The sequence below is a fragment of the Notolepis coatsorum genome, assembly GCF_963971535.1.
Source record: "Notolepis coatsorum genome assembly, chromosome: 6".
Taxonomy (NCBI): Eukaryota; Metazoa; Chordata; class Actinopteri; order Aulopiformes; family Paralepididae; genus Notolepis; species Notolepis coatsorum.
This window is the reverse complement of record NC_140170.1, coordinates 49,669,441-49,688,960: the sequence shown is the minus strand read 5'-3', so window position 1 is coordinate 49,688,960 and position 19,520 is coordinate 49,669,441. Positions and strand designations below refer to the sequence as shown.

The 19,520-nt window shown below is 42.8% G+C and overlaps 2 protein-coding genes across 3 annotated transcripts in view; one reads left to right on the top strand and one right to left on the bottom strand.

Annotated features, from left to right (window-relative positions):
• The window catches only part of LOC311230114 (alanine--tRNA ligase, cytoplasmic-like), an 86,411-nt gene extending 81,327 nt beyond the window's left edge, over positions 1-5,084 (bottom strand). The window contains exon 1 of one of the 2 annotated variants that reach the window (XM_084316281.1): positions 5,007-5,084. The gene's annotated coding sequence lies outside the window, so the exon portion shown is untranslated. The remainder of the gene's footprint in view (positions 1-5,006) is intronic. The other variant, XM_084316282.1, reaches the window with a different exon arrangement.
• A 986-nt stretch (positions 5,085-6,070) lies between these two features.
• exosc6 (exosome component 6) lies at positions 6,071-17,873 on the top strand. The gene is made up of 3 exons (XM_084316692.1): positions 6,071-6,196; positions 16,457-16,653; positions 16,921-17,873. The coding sequence occupies exons 1-3, from the start codon at positions 6,110-6,112 to the stop codon at positions 17,480-17,482; spliced, it is 846 nt and encodes a 281-aa protein (XP_084172818.1). The 5' UTR covers positions 6,071-6,109; the 3' UTR covers positions 17,483-17,873.
• The last annotated feature ends 1,647 nt before the right edge of the window (positions 17,874-19,520 follow it).

The window sequence follows — 19,520 nt, the reverse complement described above, 5'->3', positions numbered from 1 at the left end:
TGTACAGCCTGACACCAGGTCAGTTCATATGGACAGCCTGACACCAGGTCAGTTCATATGTACAGCCTGACACCAGGTCAGTTCATATGTACAGCCTGACACCAGGTCAGTTCATATGTGCGCTTTTGTGTGGACAGAGGTTTTCTAAAACACTGTTGGTGTGGACACTACAGGAATATATTTGACAAGGGGGGTTAGGTCTACCTCACTTGGAACCACGTTATGTAAAGAAAAAAAGAAAACACGACTAACTGGTTAATGGCAGCGGACAGCCGGCTCTCAAAATAATCGTTATGCACATCCCTATTCCTGAATGAAGTCAGTTACATTTACATAGCAGGTACTAGGGGTGGACGGTATAAACGGTATACGGTATAAATTTGCGCTACGGTATGGATTTTGATTATACCTTCTTCATACCTTGTGACCGGTAGACTAGAGCAGCTAGTCACACTATGATGAATTGAAAATGGGGGACCCTGATGTAAACAAGACGAAAGTCTTTCTCTGGTCTGCATCCCCTTAACAATTGTATGTATTGAGCTGTACTGTACTGTACCCATTCTGCAATCTGTTAATAAACTTTTCAATCAATCAATCAATCACAGCTGTAGCTGAGGGGCTACACAACCCGGACTGTATTAAAGATTGTTTAGATTAAACCACTACTAAATATTATTACTTGCCAGACAGTACAGTTAGATAAATATGGCAGACACTCAATTGACGGCACGGGGACAAGGATATCAAGTTTACAGTATTTTAATAGTCATATCAATATACAACTGAATTATTACGTTGCTCTTTTAATAGTAGAATGTCAGAGTATCAAAGTCAGGGGGAATGAATATTTCCTAGGTTAAGAATACTAGACCAGAGCTCTGCAGGGAGTGAGAGAAGGCGATACAGGGCAAAGCATGGTGGGTAGCTGGAGACGATGATTTCCCCTGTGGAGTTGTAAGCTCCGGAGGAATTGAAGAATAGTCGGATAATCCTGTGGTCACTGAAGAAAAGGGGGTCTCGTACGGATCCAGTCCTTGTAATCCAAGTGCCCGATGGCAGGGTTAATAGCTCTTAATCCAACGCCCGATGGCAGAGATGGTAGCTAGCTAGCTTCGTTTGTACTGGAAGCTAGCCCGATGACGGTCTTCAGGGAGTAGTTAGATCCAAACGTCGATGGTCTTAACTATACGCTTCTCGGCGTTACTTCGCTTACACAAGTCACTATACTGCGCCAATAATGGCTCTACAATATTATGGTCGTATCTAAGTAGCTACTAGCTATCCGTAACGATACACCGCGGGTAGGTCTGTGTACAACGGTACCGAACGTATTACAATCTCGCTCGGCTGCTTCTCCTGTTCTGCTACTGCCGACTCATTACTTCCACTGCTCACATGTTCACTCGTTCTGCACACTCGTTACTGTGTTCTCGTTTCTCTGCTCGTTAGGTTACTGCTGCTTGCGCCATCTACAATATATATACTCAGACTGATTTCTAGAGCGCAGCCGAATTACCTGTCCGGAATCAATGCGCCTGCTATGGGCATGTCTGAACTTGCCCGGACACGTCTTTGAACTTGTCTGAGGGGCGCGTCTGCTGGCGCCTCCAATGTCAAGGGCGGTGCCCAATGAGGCGAGCGAATAATACTATGATGCAAACGGAAGCTTAAAGGTATATAGCTTATATATATAAACAATATACAAGTTATACAAAATAATAAACGCAGATTCTCAGTGTTAATCTGGCCCTTCAGAACAACAGCAGTAGCAATGACGTTAACGTTACTTGACGATTCACTCAACGTTTGCAGTGGTCGTTGCAATGCATAGTGTTTAATTGTACCGAGTTTTTCTCCACTTGCTCACGGACCTTGTCATATAGTTTGGGCATTTCAATTTGGCTAAGGAGGCTGAGAGGAGACTTGCTTTAGCGCAGCAACGGGCTAACGTTAGCCATTTTAAGATAAATGTATATACCGCGATATATACCGTTACCGTCTATGCTTCAGTTCAAATTATACTGTGATATACATTTTAGACCATACCGTCCAGCCCTAGCAGGTACATGTATTCCCACTCCCACAATATACTACTGAAATACTTTAAAACTATATTAAAATAAAATGTAGATACCAAAAGTAAGAGCCAACCTTAAGTTATATGGCAATCACAATATATGGTAAGGTAATCAAAAGATATACATATATTAGGTAGGGATGCACCGATATGAAAATTGGCCGCCGATACCGATACCGATTGTTCAACTAACACTATCGGCCGATACCGATATTTGTATATAAGTATTTGTAATTTTTTTTTTTTTTTTTTTTTTTTTTTAATGAAACTACTGTATATTTGTATGTGTATGTTTGTATTTGTAGGCCTCTTTACTTACTTAAAAAAAGGAAACATCAAGAAATATGTTTATGGTATCACTATCTCTCTCCCAGTATCGTCTTGCGGCCTGCAGAGGGATACTATTTTCTCAACCAGAGCTTTCAACCAATGCAATGGAACCATTCTTGCGGCCTGCAGCGGGATACTATTCTCTCAACCAGAGCTTTCAACCAATGCAATGGAACCATTTTGATTGACAGTCGATTCGGCCAATTACGCCACACCGCTAGCACCCACCTCCTGCTGTCCTTACCACCAATCGGCAAGCGTTTATTAATTTTTCTACTTCCGGGCATGCCGCCATTGTTCTGTTTGCGAGAGCAGAACACACTTAATGTAACGTTAACGTAGCTACGTTAGCTGCCCGGCCCGCCGACCGGCGCTCCACGCATGACCAAATGAGACATAATGATTTTACTGCAACAAATGTTATAATAAAACAAAGCCTTTCTATACATTTGTCTGGTTGAAAACTTTATTAACAGATTGCAGAATGTGTAGTTGGGTACGGAATGAGCAACGGAATGGAACCGAGCTATGAACGGACTAACGGAGTAATGCCTTGTTTACTGCTATCTTCGGGTAAATAATATGCTTGTTATTGAACGTGTAACACTTCATTTTAACAGCAGATACTTTCTTAAATGCCATCTTCCCGAGAGAGGGTGTTGACGGGGAGTTGTGTTATTAATAGCATTGAACAGCTAACCGAAAGCTAGCGTTAACTATTGTTAAAGGTTTAGCCATAACGTTACCTTGGCTATTCATAATGCAGCAATAATGGCTGCAGACCTGCAAGCAAAGTACAGCAAGTTGACAAAGGAGTATTCCAACGCAAATCACATTTTCACCAGTAACGTTAGTCTTGCATCTCCCGGTAGCTAATGAACGGACTCGGAGTAATGCCTTGCTGCTATGGGTAATAATAATATGCTGATGTTATTGTCCGTGTAACACTAACTATATAATGCTAATGCCACAAAACGAATGCCTTGTTAATCATAAGTAGTTACTTTGATGCAAATGCAATAGCTTGTGTGTGTGTGTGGGGGACAGCGGGCGTTGTGCAGGTAGGTCGCAAGTGAACTTTTTTTTTTTTGCCTTTTGACGCTACACAAATTGATGGGTATTTATCGGCGACTGCTATCGGCACATTTGAGCTTATCGGCCGATAGTCCGATAGCAGTCAACAAGGCACTTATCGGCCGATACCGATACCCGACCGATATATCGGTGCACCCCTAATATTAGGCTACTACTTACTTAGTAGAGATTGTGCATCCCAATTACCATAATCTTGACACAGAACTGAATTAGATCTTTGGACTAGAATGAATGAATAAGTCCCTCCTAAATCTTGAAACAAAAGAGCCAACATGACTAGTCCTAGACTCGAGGTACCACACCAACAGAGAAATGTGACATGGCGACATAACAATTCAATTTCATTATGAATTGAAAATGGGGGACCCTGATGTAAACAAGACGAAAGTCTTTCTCTGGTCTGCATCCCCTTAACAATTGTGTGTATTGAGCCGTACTGTATTGTACCCATTCTGCAATCTGTTAATAAAGTTTTCAATCAATCAATCAAACAAACCCAATGTGATTCCACTAGAATCTCGTCTGGTTCAGAACTATTAGCTAGTCAAGTCAATGAATCAGCACTACAATGTAAATAAGCCAGTCCGTCGACATGACAGCTGAAACAAACATTCCATGAATCTAAAAACTTGTATTATTATATTGTTATTATTATCAATAATACTAGCAGCCTGCAAATGTGTTTTGCTGGCGTGATGACAGATGATTCATCTCTTTCTAGCTTTGGGGAGAAAACCTGCATACCGTTATACCCATTTTGTCAAATATAACAACTTAAAGATCATATGAATAATATTGCTTTGGAGTGAAATTAAAGTTATAATTGCCACTTATCGCTACACCCTTGCTGTGATTCGTCTTGATTGAACTTATTGCCACATCTGCATTGTAACTCTGCAGCAAGCCGACACACATATTACACTTGTCCTGTGATGAATGTCATACACACACATGAATGAATGAATGAATGAATGAATGAATGAATGAATGAATGAATGAAAACTGTATTTAACAGATTGCAGAATGGGTACAATATAGTACGGCTCAATACACACAATTGTTAAGGGGATGCAGACCAGAGAAAGACTTTCGTCTTGTTTACATCAGGGTCCCCCATTTTCAATTTCATAATGACATATGACATACACAACATACATGACATCATGACATTTATGGCATAGGGACATACATGACATACTGGTATATAGTACTTTTACATTTGTGACATATACGATATGCAAATATACGATATTTATATATTGATGAGGAGGGTAACGTAGCTCTTTATCGACAAAACGTAAGTGAAGTGTAATTAATTAACTAACAAGTCGACTGAGGAGTGTCTGGTTGTAAAAATGGCTCACGGGTTGTGGCGCTATAGCAGCAATGTATGTGGGTCTGTTCTATAGTAAAGCTGCCTAATATGTTCTTACTCCACTAGTTAAACAGACCAAATACTATTTGGTTTAACAGTACATTGGTTCGTTGTAATAATACTCACAGAAGTAGCTGTTGTTGTTTTCAGAGTGATTCGGTCGCGACTCGCCGGTTCGACACACTGCTGTCTCTCCCCACGCTGCTGCAGTCAAGGAGGAGGGGCAAACCCAGAGGACAATGCTATTGGTCCAGTAGTACTCGCACGCCACTTAACACAGCCATTTCTATTGGTTAAAACCGGCTGTCAATCACCTCACTTGGGGATGTGGTGCTTTGGCTGATGCAACGAAAAAGATAGAGGTGCCACTGCATTTATTATTGTGTCTGATGATGACATAATTGAGTGTGATGATGATTCTTGATTACTGGACAATTATTGTTTATAATGTTTATGTTTATAACCATATTATCATCATGTAAAATAAATTGTCCCTGTGGTTTATTAGCTAGTATAATTTGTCTCGAACATAAAACAAGTTTAAAAAAACAAAAGGCAAATAGTCAAGGACTATTTCCATACAATAAGAGAAGGAACAGGGGGAAGTAAAACAACCTATCAAGCCCTGCCCCTTCCTTGCAATATTTGACATTATAACAAATAAAAAAATAAAAATAAAAGTACAGTTTTTTATATATCCAAATGAGAACAAATAATAGGCAGTCACATTACTGTTCAAGCTCCTCTCTCTTATGTTCGTTTGTGTCTTGGTTTGGCCAATTTGGCCCAATCATAACTTGTAGCATTAGGTTTGTTTGTTACATTGGTGGTGTCAAACATTAAACCTGGTATTTATTGTGTGATAGAAGCTACATCTCCACGAAGCACATTTCGCATTGTATAATACTTAATAATCTGCAGGTCAGGTCACGTGTATCAACGCCAGCGCCACCATTATATCTATGAGCGCCACAACCATAGACAACCACTGTGGAACTAATATCACTCTGCGCTGTTTCAGTACGAACTCATTTGACGGACTGGACTGTAACTTGTCACCGGGGAAAAAAGTAAAGGAGGGGCAAACCCAGAGGACAATGCTATTGGTCCAGTAGCACTTGTACGTCACTTAACAGCCATTTCTATTGGTTAAAACCGGATGTCAATCACCAGTCTCTACACACGCGGAGGAGAAAACCTGCACCGACTTCAACTTCATCTCGTCTACGATGCCGCCGACTGATACTAAAAGAGTACGGGGTCCAGAACTGTCTCAAAGTCCGTCTCTGTTTGTCAAACCACCGACCAAGCTCAATGTATGTATTTTTATATTCTCTCCCCACCGTATATATTTCTCTCCCACCTCCTCTTAATGTACAGTCTCCTCCCCATCACATGTATATACTCTGTTAGGATCTATGGGTATTAGGCATGGGCGGTATGACGGTATTAAGGTATACCGGGGTATTTAGAGATACCGACGGTATTGAAAATCACAGATCCAATCACAGATCCATTTCAGTTTATATTACAGTGAAACGGAGTTTTAACAGTGGTTGGTTGTAGTGCACTGCACACACGCGCCAGCAGAGGGCGAGACCAGTCCTCGAGTCACTAGTGGAGCGAGGCAGCTGATTCTCTATACACAGGAGGAGGAGGGAAAACCCCGCTTCACTGGAAATTAAATGAGTCGAGACACGCTTACCGTTGCTGCCTGGTGCTGTGGGCTAACTGGCTGTTCTGAGAGCTAACTGTTGTGTATGTGTATCACAACGGTGGTGGTCACGCTTTACGGTAGGGCTGGGCGATATGACTATATTATATAAATATCGGGTACAGTTCATTAACGATACACTTTTTAAACGTATCGTGGATATCGTGATGTTTTGCCCAAGAGGCTTGTGTCGCGTCAATCTGGTCCACACGTTGACACTTTTGAACAGCGCCGCCCCACACACACACTACTGCATCAAAAGTTACTACTTATGATAACAAAGGCATTCGTTTTGTGGCATTAACGTTATATAGTTACACTTTCAATAACATCAGCGTATTTACATAGCAACGACCGAGGTCGACCTAGATATAGCAAGTAGGGCTGCAACTAATGACTAATTTGGTAGTCGACTAATCTGCAGATTATTTTTTTCGATTAGTCGACTAATCGAAAACCAATGTAATTTTTTTTTTTTTTTTTTTTTTTTTTTATAATATATAATTACCTATCTTTGTGAAAGTGGCTTCTCAGCTCTGGTCCAGCTGAAGACAGAGCAGAGGAACAGATTGGACATTGAGCATGACCTCAGAGTTGCTTGTCTACCATCACCCCAGACTTTGAGACTCTTGTCAGGACCAAACTACAACATCATAACATGATGATCCCATAGCAAATTAAAATAATGACTCATGAAACATTTGAATTTGGATCTTTAAGCCACTTTAAATGAAAATGTATTTGAAGAACAATACAGCAATCACTCATAACAAGATAAATAAATTAAATAATACAAATTAAAGTGGAAGTGTACTTTAAATAACTTTTGTTTGCTGTGTGTGAGAGGAGTCCGTGTGTGTGTATGTGTGTGTGTCTTACTCTGATCGCTGTGTGAGAGAGGAGTGTGTGTACTGTGTAATTTGTGTGTGTGTCTTACTCTGATCGCTGTGTGAGTGAGAGGAGTGTGTGTACTGTGTAATTTGTGTGTGTCTTACTCTGATCGCTGTGAGTGAGAGGAGTGTGTGTACTGTGTAATTTGTGTGTGTGTCTTACTCTGATCGCTGTGTGAGTGAGAGGTGTGTACTGTGTAATTTGTGTGTGTGTCTTACTCTGATCGCTGTGTGTGAGTGAGAGGAGTGTGAATGTGTGTGTCTTACTCTGATCGCTGTGTGTGAGAGAGAGGAGTGTGAATGTGTGTGTGTCTTACTCTGATCGCTGTGTGTGAGTGAGAGGAGTGTGTATGTGTGTGTGTCTTACTCTGATCGCTGTGTGTGAGTGAGAGGAGTGTGAATGTGTGTGTGTCTTACTCTGATCGCTGTGTGTGAGTGAGAGGAGTGTGTATGTGTGTGTGTCTTACTCTGATCGCTGTGTGTGAGTGAGAGGAGTGTGTATGTGTGTGTGTCTTACTCTGATCGCTGTGTGTGAGTGAGAGGAGTGTGAATGTGTGTGTGTCTTACTCTGATCGCTGTGTGTGAGAGAGAGGAGTGTGAATGTGTGTGTGTCTTACTCTGATCGCTGTGTGTGAGTGAGAGGAGTGTGTATGTGTGTGTGTCTTACTCTGATCGCTGTGTGTGAGTGAGAGGAGTGTGTATGTGTGTGTCTTACTCTGATCGCTGTGTGTGAGTGAGAGGAGTGCGTGTGTAATGTATTGTGTGTCTAGTAGGGGTGGACGGTATGGTCTAAAATTTATATCACGGTATAATTTGAAGCATAGACTGTAACGGTATATATCACGGTATCATCGTTTTTGATACATTTAATTTTATATAATTTTTTTTTTTATAAAATATATATATTATATAATTAGACTTGTACTTGTATTATCTGCGAGACATCGCCATCACGCAACAAGCTCCACTGTCTGTGTGTACTCTAGTAGCCTCCAGCTACGGCCAGGATTCTCCGGAGCTGCACCTGGACCTATACTCGAGTAGCCTCGAGCAGAGCTACGGCCAGGATTCTCCGGCGCTGCACCTGGACCCTATTGTATTGGTATAACGTTACTTAACTGTGCTCAGCAAGCCCTCAGCTCGAATACGCATCGAATCAGTGTTATAAGACATTGATATCAGGAGCTATCTGTAGCTACTGCTAGCCGGATATATAACGTTAATACAACGCCTCAGTGAATTATTTAGTTCAATGGGACATTTCGTTTTGAACGGTGAACTAACTTGTGTTAACGTGAGCTAACAGCTAACAGGTAGCACACACGTCTCTACTAGACTTTGTGGAGCGTTTGGTTGATGTCAGGAGCTATCGGTAGCTGGCCGACTAGATACCGTTCGGTTAGACAATGCCTCATCATGTATTAAACTAAAAGTGAATAGTTTACTTGGTCATTTTGTAACGGTAGCTAAGCTAACGTTAGCTCAGGGAGACGCCGCCGTCCTCCCGTGTCCCGTCCCACTAGACTACTAGACCCGTGTTTACATGCGTGCGGTAGGGGCTGGCACGCCCACTGCGCGAAGCCTCCTAAATAACTTTTTCCAGTTCGCACATATCTATTATCTATGACTAATTCCATCTATTTTTAGGGGCAAATGCGAGTGAAATAGTCGCGCTGTGGTTACATGACGTCATTGCTATTTTAGAGCTGCACTACCGGTTACACGGTATAGTCAAAATCCATACCGTAGAGCAAATTCATACCGTTTATACCGTATACCGTTTATACCGTCCACCCCTAGGTGACGTACTGATGATGTCCGAAGCCTCGGTCCGTGTCACTGATTCAGGAAATGGCTTCGAGGTTGGTGCGCAACACAATGTGTCGACATAGGAATTCATTACGAGTTTCTTTGCGTTGGAGAATCCCGTTGAGTACTGGGAAAGACAAATAAATGTGTATCCTAATAATCCCAACATATATATAACGGATGGTAGCGCGAGGCACTGTCAGTCACGATGGACTCAAGCGTTGTGAAGTGACTGGCGAGTAGCGGTACTGTGAGTTAAACTCACTCCACTTAAAAAGACACTTTACACATCATTAACACTTTGATTGCCTAAGGTTAAATTCATGATATACCATCCCTTGCCAGCTCTATTTGTCTATGGAGAAGTTCCCCTTCTTTGCAGGGCTATAACTTTTTAAATTCTATTGCTAGATTGCCATTATTAGGGCCCATTCAAGGAATGGGCCTATATGTATTGTTCATGGTGTAGCAACGTTAAACTTTTTCATTCACATATTCATACTAAAATATGGTCTAAAGAACGTGATTTATAGCCCCAAATGCATTATATTGATGATGAAATACAGTTTGATAGCAATCAGCGTGATATAAAAAATTCCAACTGGAAGTACTTCTGGAAGTTACTACACGTCATCTGATGTTGACCGGATGGGCGAGGGGGCGTTTATAATTCCGTGGGCAGCGTTATACCATTCATCTAATGTGGGTCATATGCTCATCAGATCAGTTAGTATCGAACACGGAAATATTACAGGCTAAAACTTAGGGATGCACGATAATTATCGGGCCGATATCAGCAATTATGACGTCATCCCGATAAACCCGATAACGTTATTAATAGCTCCGATAATATATAATAAATTTTTTGGTTAAAATAAATCCGTTGTGGGTGGATTTGGATGAAGGGCGCTTGTTTTTATTATAGCCTCCTCCCGTTTTGCCAGTACTGTGGTATGACTGACAGCGTGTGGTTTAGGAACAGGGAGTTTTACACAAATCCAGCGCTCCCTTTCTTGGCTGTGACGTAGTCACGTTACATTCGGAGACAGACAGTCGATCTGCCAATTACGTCCCTCCGCTTGCACCCACCTCTTATTCTTACCACCAATCAGAAGCTCTCGTTCGTTTATTTACCTCCGGATTGTCGGCCATTATTCTACTCTGAGCTATAACGTTAGCTGTTCCCGCCAGCCACATTGACAAGTACCAGCGCTTATACATTACTGGCAAATGTCTTGTTGCACTTGTGGCAACAAGCGTTGTCAGCATCGAGTTTAGTAAAATAGACCCAGACTTTTTTTGAGGAATTTAAACGTCGCAAACTAATCTTGTTGGCCGTTTTCTATCTCTCCTCCCTCGGTCTCTCTCTGCCTGCGCGAGCCGGCTGTGCTCTTACACACACTCACTCACACACACACACGCGCACGCACACACGGGTGCTGTCGAGAGCAGAGCTGTTTGTACTCGGCAGCACCTGTGTGTGTGCAGGGACAGAAACTAAAGCCCGCCGCCCGCCAGGGGCGGTCTGTTTTTACCTTTGGCGCATGACACTTAGAGGGCTGCCCGCCGTGTGGCGTGTAGACGTGTAGTTCATAACGATACTCTTGTGCGAGTACAGATTATAGCCGCTCGTCTTTTTTTTCTCCGCCGCGAGATCGTTAAAAAACTACAAGTCCCACATTGCACTCAAGTCAACGGTCCAATCACAGTAGAGTGACGTGACTGGTTTCATGAGAAAAAAAAGCAAATGACCAATCGGAAGCTCCCATTTGGCTTGTTTACTTCCGTCTGCTCTAGTCTATATCGGACCTCCATGAGCTAACGTTACTGTTTAAACAATGACCCAGTCAACTATTCACTTTTAGTTTAATACATGACGAGGCATTGTCTAACGGTATCTAGCTGGCTAGCTACTGATAGCTGCTGATATCAACAAATGCTCCAGCAATAGTCTACTCGAGTGCATAATACCTCCGTTCCCTCGTTAGCTAGCTCACGTTAGATCCACCTGTCCCAGTAAACTAAATTGTCTTAACGTTATCTACCGGGCTAGCAGTAGCTACAGATAGCTCCTGATATCAATGTCTTATAACATTGATTGAATGCGTATTCTAGCTGAGGGCATGTTGAATGTGATTTGACAAAAGAACCGTAACGTTAAATAGGGTCCAGCTGCATCGCCGGAGAATCCTTGCATGCTGAATGTAGGGTCTAGCTGAATATAGGGTCTAGCTGCAGGGCCGGAGAATCCTTGCTGGAGCTGGAGGCTACTCAAGTATACACACAGACAGTGGAGCTGTTTGCAGATAGCAAGCATTTTGACTTATTGCGTGGTGGCGATGTCTCGCAGATAATACAACTACAAGTATGATTATATAATATATATTTTATTTAAAAAAAAAAATTGTATATAAAATATATATATATTTTTTTAATCAAAAAAAATTTGGCAGGTAAGAAATATGCTTGGCGGGTAGACTCTTCCCATCTACCCGCCACTGGCCGGTGAGTCAAAAAGTTAATTTCGCTCCCTGTGTGTGTGAGTGAGTGAGTGTGTGTGAGTGAGTGTGTGTGTAAGAGCACAGCCCGCTCGCGCAGGCAGAGAGAGACCGAGGGAGGAGAGATAGAAAACGGCCAACAAGATTAGTTTGCAACGTTTAAATTCCTCAAAAAAAAAAAACTCCATAATTTCTCGAGTACCGATAGCAGTACCGATGACGTCGGAGCTTATAAATACTAAAAAAAAAAAAAAAAATCGGTTATCGGCTTGAGGAGCATAAAGTTATCGGTATCGGTGTCAAAAAATCAATATCGTGCATCCCTACTAAAACTCACCCCAGTCTCCGCGGGCCGTTGGGCGATCAGCGTGGGGTAGACAGTTATCCATTATGGGATGTAAAAATACCCGGTCCATTTCCAGGTTGTATAATGGTATATACGTCCAAATCATGTTTATCGAGTTATTGGCAACGGATCGCTATGTATTGTGTCAAGATGGAGTCGCGGGAGCTATAGAGAGTGGCCGGAAGTAATATGGGTGATCAGTAGGGATGCTCGATATTGGCTTTTTTACCGATACCGATATTCCGATATTGTCCAACTCTTAATTTCGATACCGATACCGATATCAACCGATACCGATATATGCAGGGTTTCCCCCCAAAAAAACGGAATAATTTCAGGTAATTAATAATTTCACTGGATGCATTCAAAAGGCTTTCTAAATGTAAGCATTATCTGTGCAAAATATGATAATTAAAAAAGTAAAAATTAACATTACATATCTCTTGTTGTTGAATTAAACCAACATGCATACTTTTGACAATAAATAAAATAAGAATTGGTTCTTACTTGCTTGCCTGGGTAAATAAAGGTTAAATAAATGTAAAAAAAAAAAAAAATCGATACCGATATTTTCCGATATCACATTTTACTGCCGATATCGGCCGAAAATATGGGTCGGCCGATAATATCGGACATCCCTAGTGATCAGCACTTCATCCACATCACTTCCTGTTTGGCGCTTCTGCCGATCGGCCACCAGATGGCGCTCTTGAACCGCTAGAGGATTGAGATGAGCTCAGAACTGTGTGTGAAGGCTGCGGATGGAAAATATGATTCCGATCACAGATTTTTGAAATATTGATATCAAAGACGAGTTACGGCGTCCTCGGCAACTTGAGCATGGCTAGGAAAGACGCCTAAACACGTTTTCGGCACTTAAAGTGTTAAGTGTGAATTCACCTTGGTGTAGCGGTCTGTGCTGTCACCTGTCGCCCGTGTCGCGGCAGACCCGGGTTCTAAATTCCCTCGGGGCATCGAAGAAAGTTAAACCATATCATCTCCGTTACATATAAACTTGCTGTAATGTCTAACTTGCTGTGCCTAATCTGATCACATCTGTATGATCCAAATGCAAGATGGCATGTCGATTTTGAGTTGCTTTTTCTGAATAAAAATGAATGAAGCAAGCACTTGTCCCTGCAATCATAGAAAAACACACTATATTAAAGAATAGAATGTTGTAGTAACACAAGCACTTCTCCTCTGTCCCTGCTATCATGCTGTCAGAAAAACAGACACAATATTATTTGTTTATTGAATGGCATCATCATCATCACATCCAAAGCTTCACACACCAAATCATTATAATCACGCAGCCTGTTCTACATTTATTGTCCACTTGATGGCACAGTAGAGCAAAACATGAAGCTTCAACACATGTGTGGTACTATTGGATGGAAAGCCTCAATGCTTCATGAAGCTTCATCTCGCCATCACTAGTAGCCAGGAGCCCCGCAGCACCCTAGTACTAGTAACGTTAGTATTGTGTATTCAAAAACACACAGACTGCGACGTAGCGTTTTACCGTTTATTTGCTTGTTCCACCAGTCCACAACAACACACACTCTAACTTACCACAACGCTTTACAGTATTTTCACAGCACTGTCGCAACATTACCGTAAAGTAGGGCTGGGCGATATGGCCTAAATATGATATCACGATATTTTCTGACCTTTCGGCGATACACGATACGCATCACGATGTTTTTCTTTTTTTCCCCAAACAATTCATTATGAGGCTTACCAAGACAGTATTTGAGTTTGCAAGCTAACATTAAAGGGGAACTATTTTACTATTTCTTTCACTATTTGGGCACTTTTACACAATTCCTGTGAGTCTATGGAACACCTCTGTAATATATATATTTTTTTTATTCATTGTTTTGTATTTCTAATCAAGTCCTCAAAAACAGCATTTTTCTACCTCAAGATCTCGAGCTGTTTTGAGCCTGGGCTCCTAAACCACTGCGGCGCGTCGTCGTCTATCTCAACATTAACATGCAGCAGTGACTATATGACATCACATATAGGCACATTTTCAAACGACTCAGTTCAGTGAGGGTGAATATTGTGAGAGGAGAATTGGAAGAATGCGCCAATATGAGAATTTTGAGACATAGATCATATTAATATAAGTTCACATAGCTAGGAAACAATGCTAAACACTCAAAAAGGCCATTTATAAGATAGTTCCCCTTTAAAGACAAAATAAAATACCCATGCATTTAGCATTTTTATATTAGATTTAGATTATTGGATTATTAGATTATATATTGCATATATTTAGCAATGAGATATTATATGATTTAGATGATGAATGAATGAATATGATGAATTGAAAATGGGGGACCCTGATGTAAACAAGACGAAAGTCTTTCTCTGGTCTGCATCCTCCAGTCCACTGTTGACTGTTGTTGTATTGAGCTGTACTGTATTGTACCCATGCTGCAATCTGTTAATAAAGTTTTTCATTCAGTCGGCAAACAGAATCATTTTGATTGACAGTCGCGTCTGCCAATTACGTCACATCGCTTGCACCCGCCCTGCTGTTCTTAGCACCAATCGGCAAGCGCGTATTCATTTTTTACTTCCGCCATTGGAGAGCTCAATGATAACAACAATGGCAGCGGTAGCTCGCCGCGGCCGACGTTTAGCTTTTAGCTCCGCAGGAAGACTAAACGACTGGAGGCATAATGATTTTACTGCAACGGATGTTATAATAAAAGCCTTTCCATACATCTGTCTGATTGAAAACGTTATTAACAGACCGCAGAATGGGCACAACTGAGTCAGCACGGGCTGAGATATGAACGACAATGCTTGCTATTAGGGCTGCAACGATTAGTCGACATAATCGACGATGTCGATTATAAAAAATCGTCGACGAGAAATTGTTGCGTCGATTAGTCATAAAAAAAATATATATATATATTTTTTTTTTTTTTTGTGTGCACTACCTATCTTTGTGAGAGTGGCTTCTCAGAGTTCCAGACAACATCATAACATGATGATCCCATAGCAAATTTTGGACATTGAAAACATTGTTCCCCTGCAGGAGATGATGATCAGACTGTCGTCACCTGATGCACGCCTCGATACAGGCTCCACATAAAAAAAACTGAATTACCCGACACAAGCTCCGAAGCCTCGCTTCAAACGTCACATCACTACTGGCTACCATTCTGAGAGTTAACGTTAGTATTACTAGGATGCTGCGGGCTTCTGGCTAGTGGCTCCATTCTGAGAGCTAATGATAGTAGCACTCGGATGCTGCGGGCTAACTGGCCATCTCCGCGATTTGTTTACTTGGTAACACAGGTTGCCACCCCCCCCCGCTGATGAAAATGAAAGTCATACCGTACACCGGGGTATTATATAATCAGGGTATAACGGTATGAAAAAAGTGATACCGCCCAAGCCTTGGGTAACTAACAGTACTGTATATTTGCATAATCATATATGTCACAAATGTATCAGTACTATATACCTGTATGTCATGTATGTCATTAGGGATGGGTACCTGTGAATCGATACCGGTACCCAACGGTACCTTTTTTCGGTACTTTAGTCTCAAGAAATTTTATTTACCTACCTCAGTTGTAAAAAAAAAAAATCCAAACTTCAAATAACTACAATTTTGACAGTTTTCGGCTTGTCATTGCTCCGACTGCTTTGTTGTTGAATCAAGTCAAATCCTAGGTAAGCATATATTGTGCGTGTGAACGTTGACATGAAAAGAAAAAAGTAAAAAAAGACATTCATAAAAAAAATATATATATATTTTTTTTTATTTTTTTTTTTTTCGGTTTCTCACTTGATTCGATACTCGGTAGTACCGACGTGTTTCGGTTCGGTACCTCAAAAGTACCGAATTCGGTACCCATCCCTATATGTCATATATGTTGTGTATGTCATAAATATCACTATGAATTGAAAATGGGGGACCCTGATGTAAACAAGACAAACGTCTTTCTCTGGTCTGCATTAGAGGCTGACATGTGAGTGGATTTTGACTCCCGCTCCTTCCCACTCCCACAGAAATAATCCCATCCCAATCCCGAGTGAGAGTTTAAAAAAAACTGATCCCACTCCCGCCCGAATCCCATTGATTTTGTTGTCATAGTTCCCACTCCCTTCTGCTCCCATTGACGTTTACTCCCGGTCCTGCCCAATCACGTGATTCAAAGTGAATTTGACTCTCATCCCGCGGGAATCCCGAAAAAATTTCATCCTCTAGTCTGCATCCCCTTAACAATTGTGTGTATTGAGCCGTACTGTATTGTACCCATTCTGTTAAATAAAGTTTTCATTCATTCAAGCTCCCCTCGTCCGGTCCCAGAGCCGACGGCAGGCAGCGGGACCAGGTGGAGATCAGACCTGTGTTTGTCCGGTGTGGACTGGTCAGCCAAGCCAAGGGGTCAGCCTACATAGAGGCGGGGAACACCAAGCTGATGTGCTGCGTGTACGGTCCACGAGAGATGGAGCGCAAAGATGAGACCAATATGAAATGCGGAAGGTATGGGCCCACCCACACTGATACCCTGCTGAGAATGTCCTCTCTTATTTATTGTAATACATGCATGCAGTTAGAGCACGAAGCTATCTGTCATTTATTGGACTTAATCTGTGTTGGGCGGCCCCTGTTTGCCCCCCCAGCATTATTGAGCATGGACAACGGTAATGATGCTGATGATGATGTAGCCTGTACTACTAGTCTATCCACGAAGACGGTAGAGATCTATCTGTCTGTATCAATCTAATCTTGCCAATCATCTCCATCTAGGTTGATGACAGACATGCGGTTTGCCCCGTTCTCGTGCCCCGAGAGGGGGTCATGGATCCAGGGCAGCGAGGAGAAGGACCTGTCCCTGATGCTGCTGGAGAGCCTGCGCCCCAGCGTCTGCCTCCACAAGTACCCTCGCTCCCAGATCGAGGTCAACGTGATGGTGCTGGAGAACAACGGCTCCGTCCTGGCCCAGGCTGTCACCTGCGCCTCCCTCGCCCTGGCGGACGCCGGGATCGAAATGTACGACCTGGTCCTCGGCTGCTCCATCCGGCAGGACGGCGGGTCGTACCTGATCGACCCCACGTACCTGGAGGAGGAGAGCGACCTCGGCTCGACTCTCTCCTCCTCCGCCAGGGAGAACCAGGGGGGTCTGACGGTCGCATTCCTCCCGAGCTTGAATCAGATCTCCGGGCTGCAGTCGGACGGGGAGATGAGCGAAGAGACGCTGACGGCGGGCGTTCGGATCTGCATCGAGGGATGTTATAAACTCTACCCGGTGGTCCAGCAGGCCCTGTCCAAGGCCGTACGTAGGAAAGCCCCTCCGGCGCCAGAGAGCTGAGGAGCTGGAGGGACGGTTGTCGCCTTATTCAGTCTACACAACTCGAAGGACCATTTCCAGTTTGTTTGTTTTTTACATGTCACCTTCAGCAGGTGGTTCTTTGGCCTGAGAGGAGTCTTGAGAACCAGGTGGAACTGAATTGCATGATTTGCTAACTCTGGTAATCAATCGCATCACAAGACAAAACGGCAATTAAATGTAAGTGGCACTGCCTATGCAGACTGAAGGCATAGAGAGGCACGCGTGACATGTTGCATCACTTGGTTAAATCGCCCAAAATCAACTTAAATCAACAACGCTTCTCTTGTTATCAAGCTAGTATTTTTTACAGAACATTTTAACCCTTTCACTGCCACACGACAGAAGGTTAGCCCTTTACTATCACACAACCGACGGCGATGCTCCATCAATAGCATCATTAGCTCCGCGGATGCGGAGCTAATGATGCTATTGATGGAGCATCGCCGTCGGTTGTGTGATAGTAAAGGGCTAACCTTCTGTATTGTCACAGTGAAAGGGTTAACCGGCTGTCGTGTGGCAGTGAAAGGGTTAAACATGTCATGCTTGCCCCCCCCCCCCCCATGACTCCCATTAATTTAGAATTTAGCTGGGGCTAGATTTAGCTATTTGTGGTGTTTAGCAGATATTCAGATAATCAACCCAGGCATTACCCAGACTCTCCTGGTTCTCCGACTGCCCAGGCATTACCCAGACTCTCCTGGTTCTCCGACTGCCCAGGCATTACCCAGACTCCCCTGGTTCTCCGACTGCCCAGGCATTACCCAGACTCCCCTGGTTCTCCGACTGCTCTGTGGCCAAACGCATCACATGTTGAAAACAGGAAGCAGTGTCTAACCCAGGGAGGCCCTTCCAGGCTGACGTGAATTCACTTTAACTTCCATTCATTCAGTAGAGGGGGGACCACGCGCCCAGCTACACTGTGCTAAGATGTTGGATGTAACGGTAATAATGACCACAAGCCGATATATAACTTATCTTCTCTTAGGTTCACACAGCCTTCAGTCTTTCTTAAGCAACCTTCATCAGAACATGGCATTTAGTCAATTACAATAAAATGCAAATGACGGAGCATTCATTCTCAATTATTTCTTCATAGTCGTCATAGCAAAAGTGTTTGAAATATTTGAATGTTCAAGAGAAAATGGACTTGAATTGAATCCAGCCCTGGCCCGGATATATGAGACTCCTCCTCATGGAGGACAGCTGATCTGGTCCTGGACCAGTTCTATCTGGTTGTTTAGGGTGGAGGGCTGATCCAGGACCAGTTATATCTGGTTATTTAGGGTGGAGGGCTGATCCAGGACCAGTTATATCTGGTTATTTAGGGTGGAGGGCTGATCCAGGACCAGTTATTTATGGTGGAGGGCTGATCCAGGACCAGTTCTATCTGGTTATTTAGGGTGGAGGCCTGATCCAGGACCAGTTATTTAGGGTGGAGGGCTGATCCAGGACCAGTTATATCTGGTTATTTAGGGTGGGGGGCTGATTCAGGACGTTATATCTGGTTATTTAGGGTGGGGGGCTGATTCAGGACCAGTTATATCTGGTTATTTAGGGTGGGGGGCTGATCCAGGACCAGTTATATCTGGTTATTTAGGGTGGAGGGCTGATCCAGGACCGGGCTGATCCAGGACCAGTTCTATCTGGTTATTTAGGGTGGAGGGCTGATCCAGGACCATATAATCTGGTCACTCGGAAAGCCCCGTCCAAGACTGTACTCGGGAGATCCCCTCTAGCATCACAAGAGTTGAGACGGATGACACTGGTTACTTTGTTTCATATCATTTCTCAGTTTCCTAGTTTAAAGCCTTCCTCTGACAATGGAATCTATCTTTTTTATATTTGACATGTAATGTTTTATTGAAAGTTGTACAGATACCCGTTTTAACTTGGAACAATGAACAGCATGTTAAATTCATCTAAATACAGACACATTTATTTGAGTGCTGAAGCTTTACAACTTCCAAAAACAACCAGTATCGCCATGACATTATGGAAGACGGGCATTATAGGAAAC

What these genes read in the sequence shown, in the direction of transcription:
- exosc6 (XM_084316692.1), top strand. Translation starts at nt 6,110, where the DNA reads ATGCCGCCGACTGATACTAAAAGAGTACGGGGTCCAGAACTGTCTCAA. An exon ending in AACCACCGACCAAGCTCAAT is followed by an intron (nt 6,197 to 16,456) that starts GTATGTATTTTT and finishes CATTCATTCAAG; the next exon opens with CTCCCCTCGTCCGGTCCCAG. An exon ending in ACCAATATGAAATGCGGAAG is followed by an intron (nt 16,654 to 16,920) that starts GTATGGGCCCAC and finishes ATCTCCATCTAG; the next exon opens with GTTGATGACAGACATGCGGT.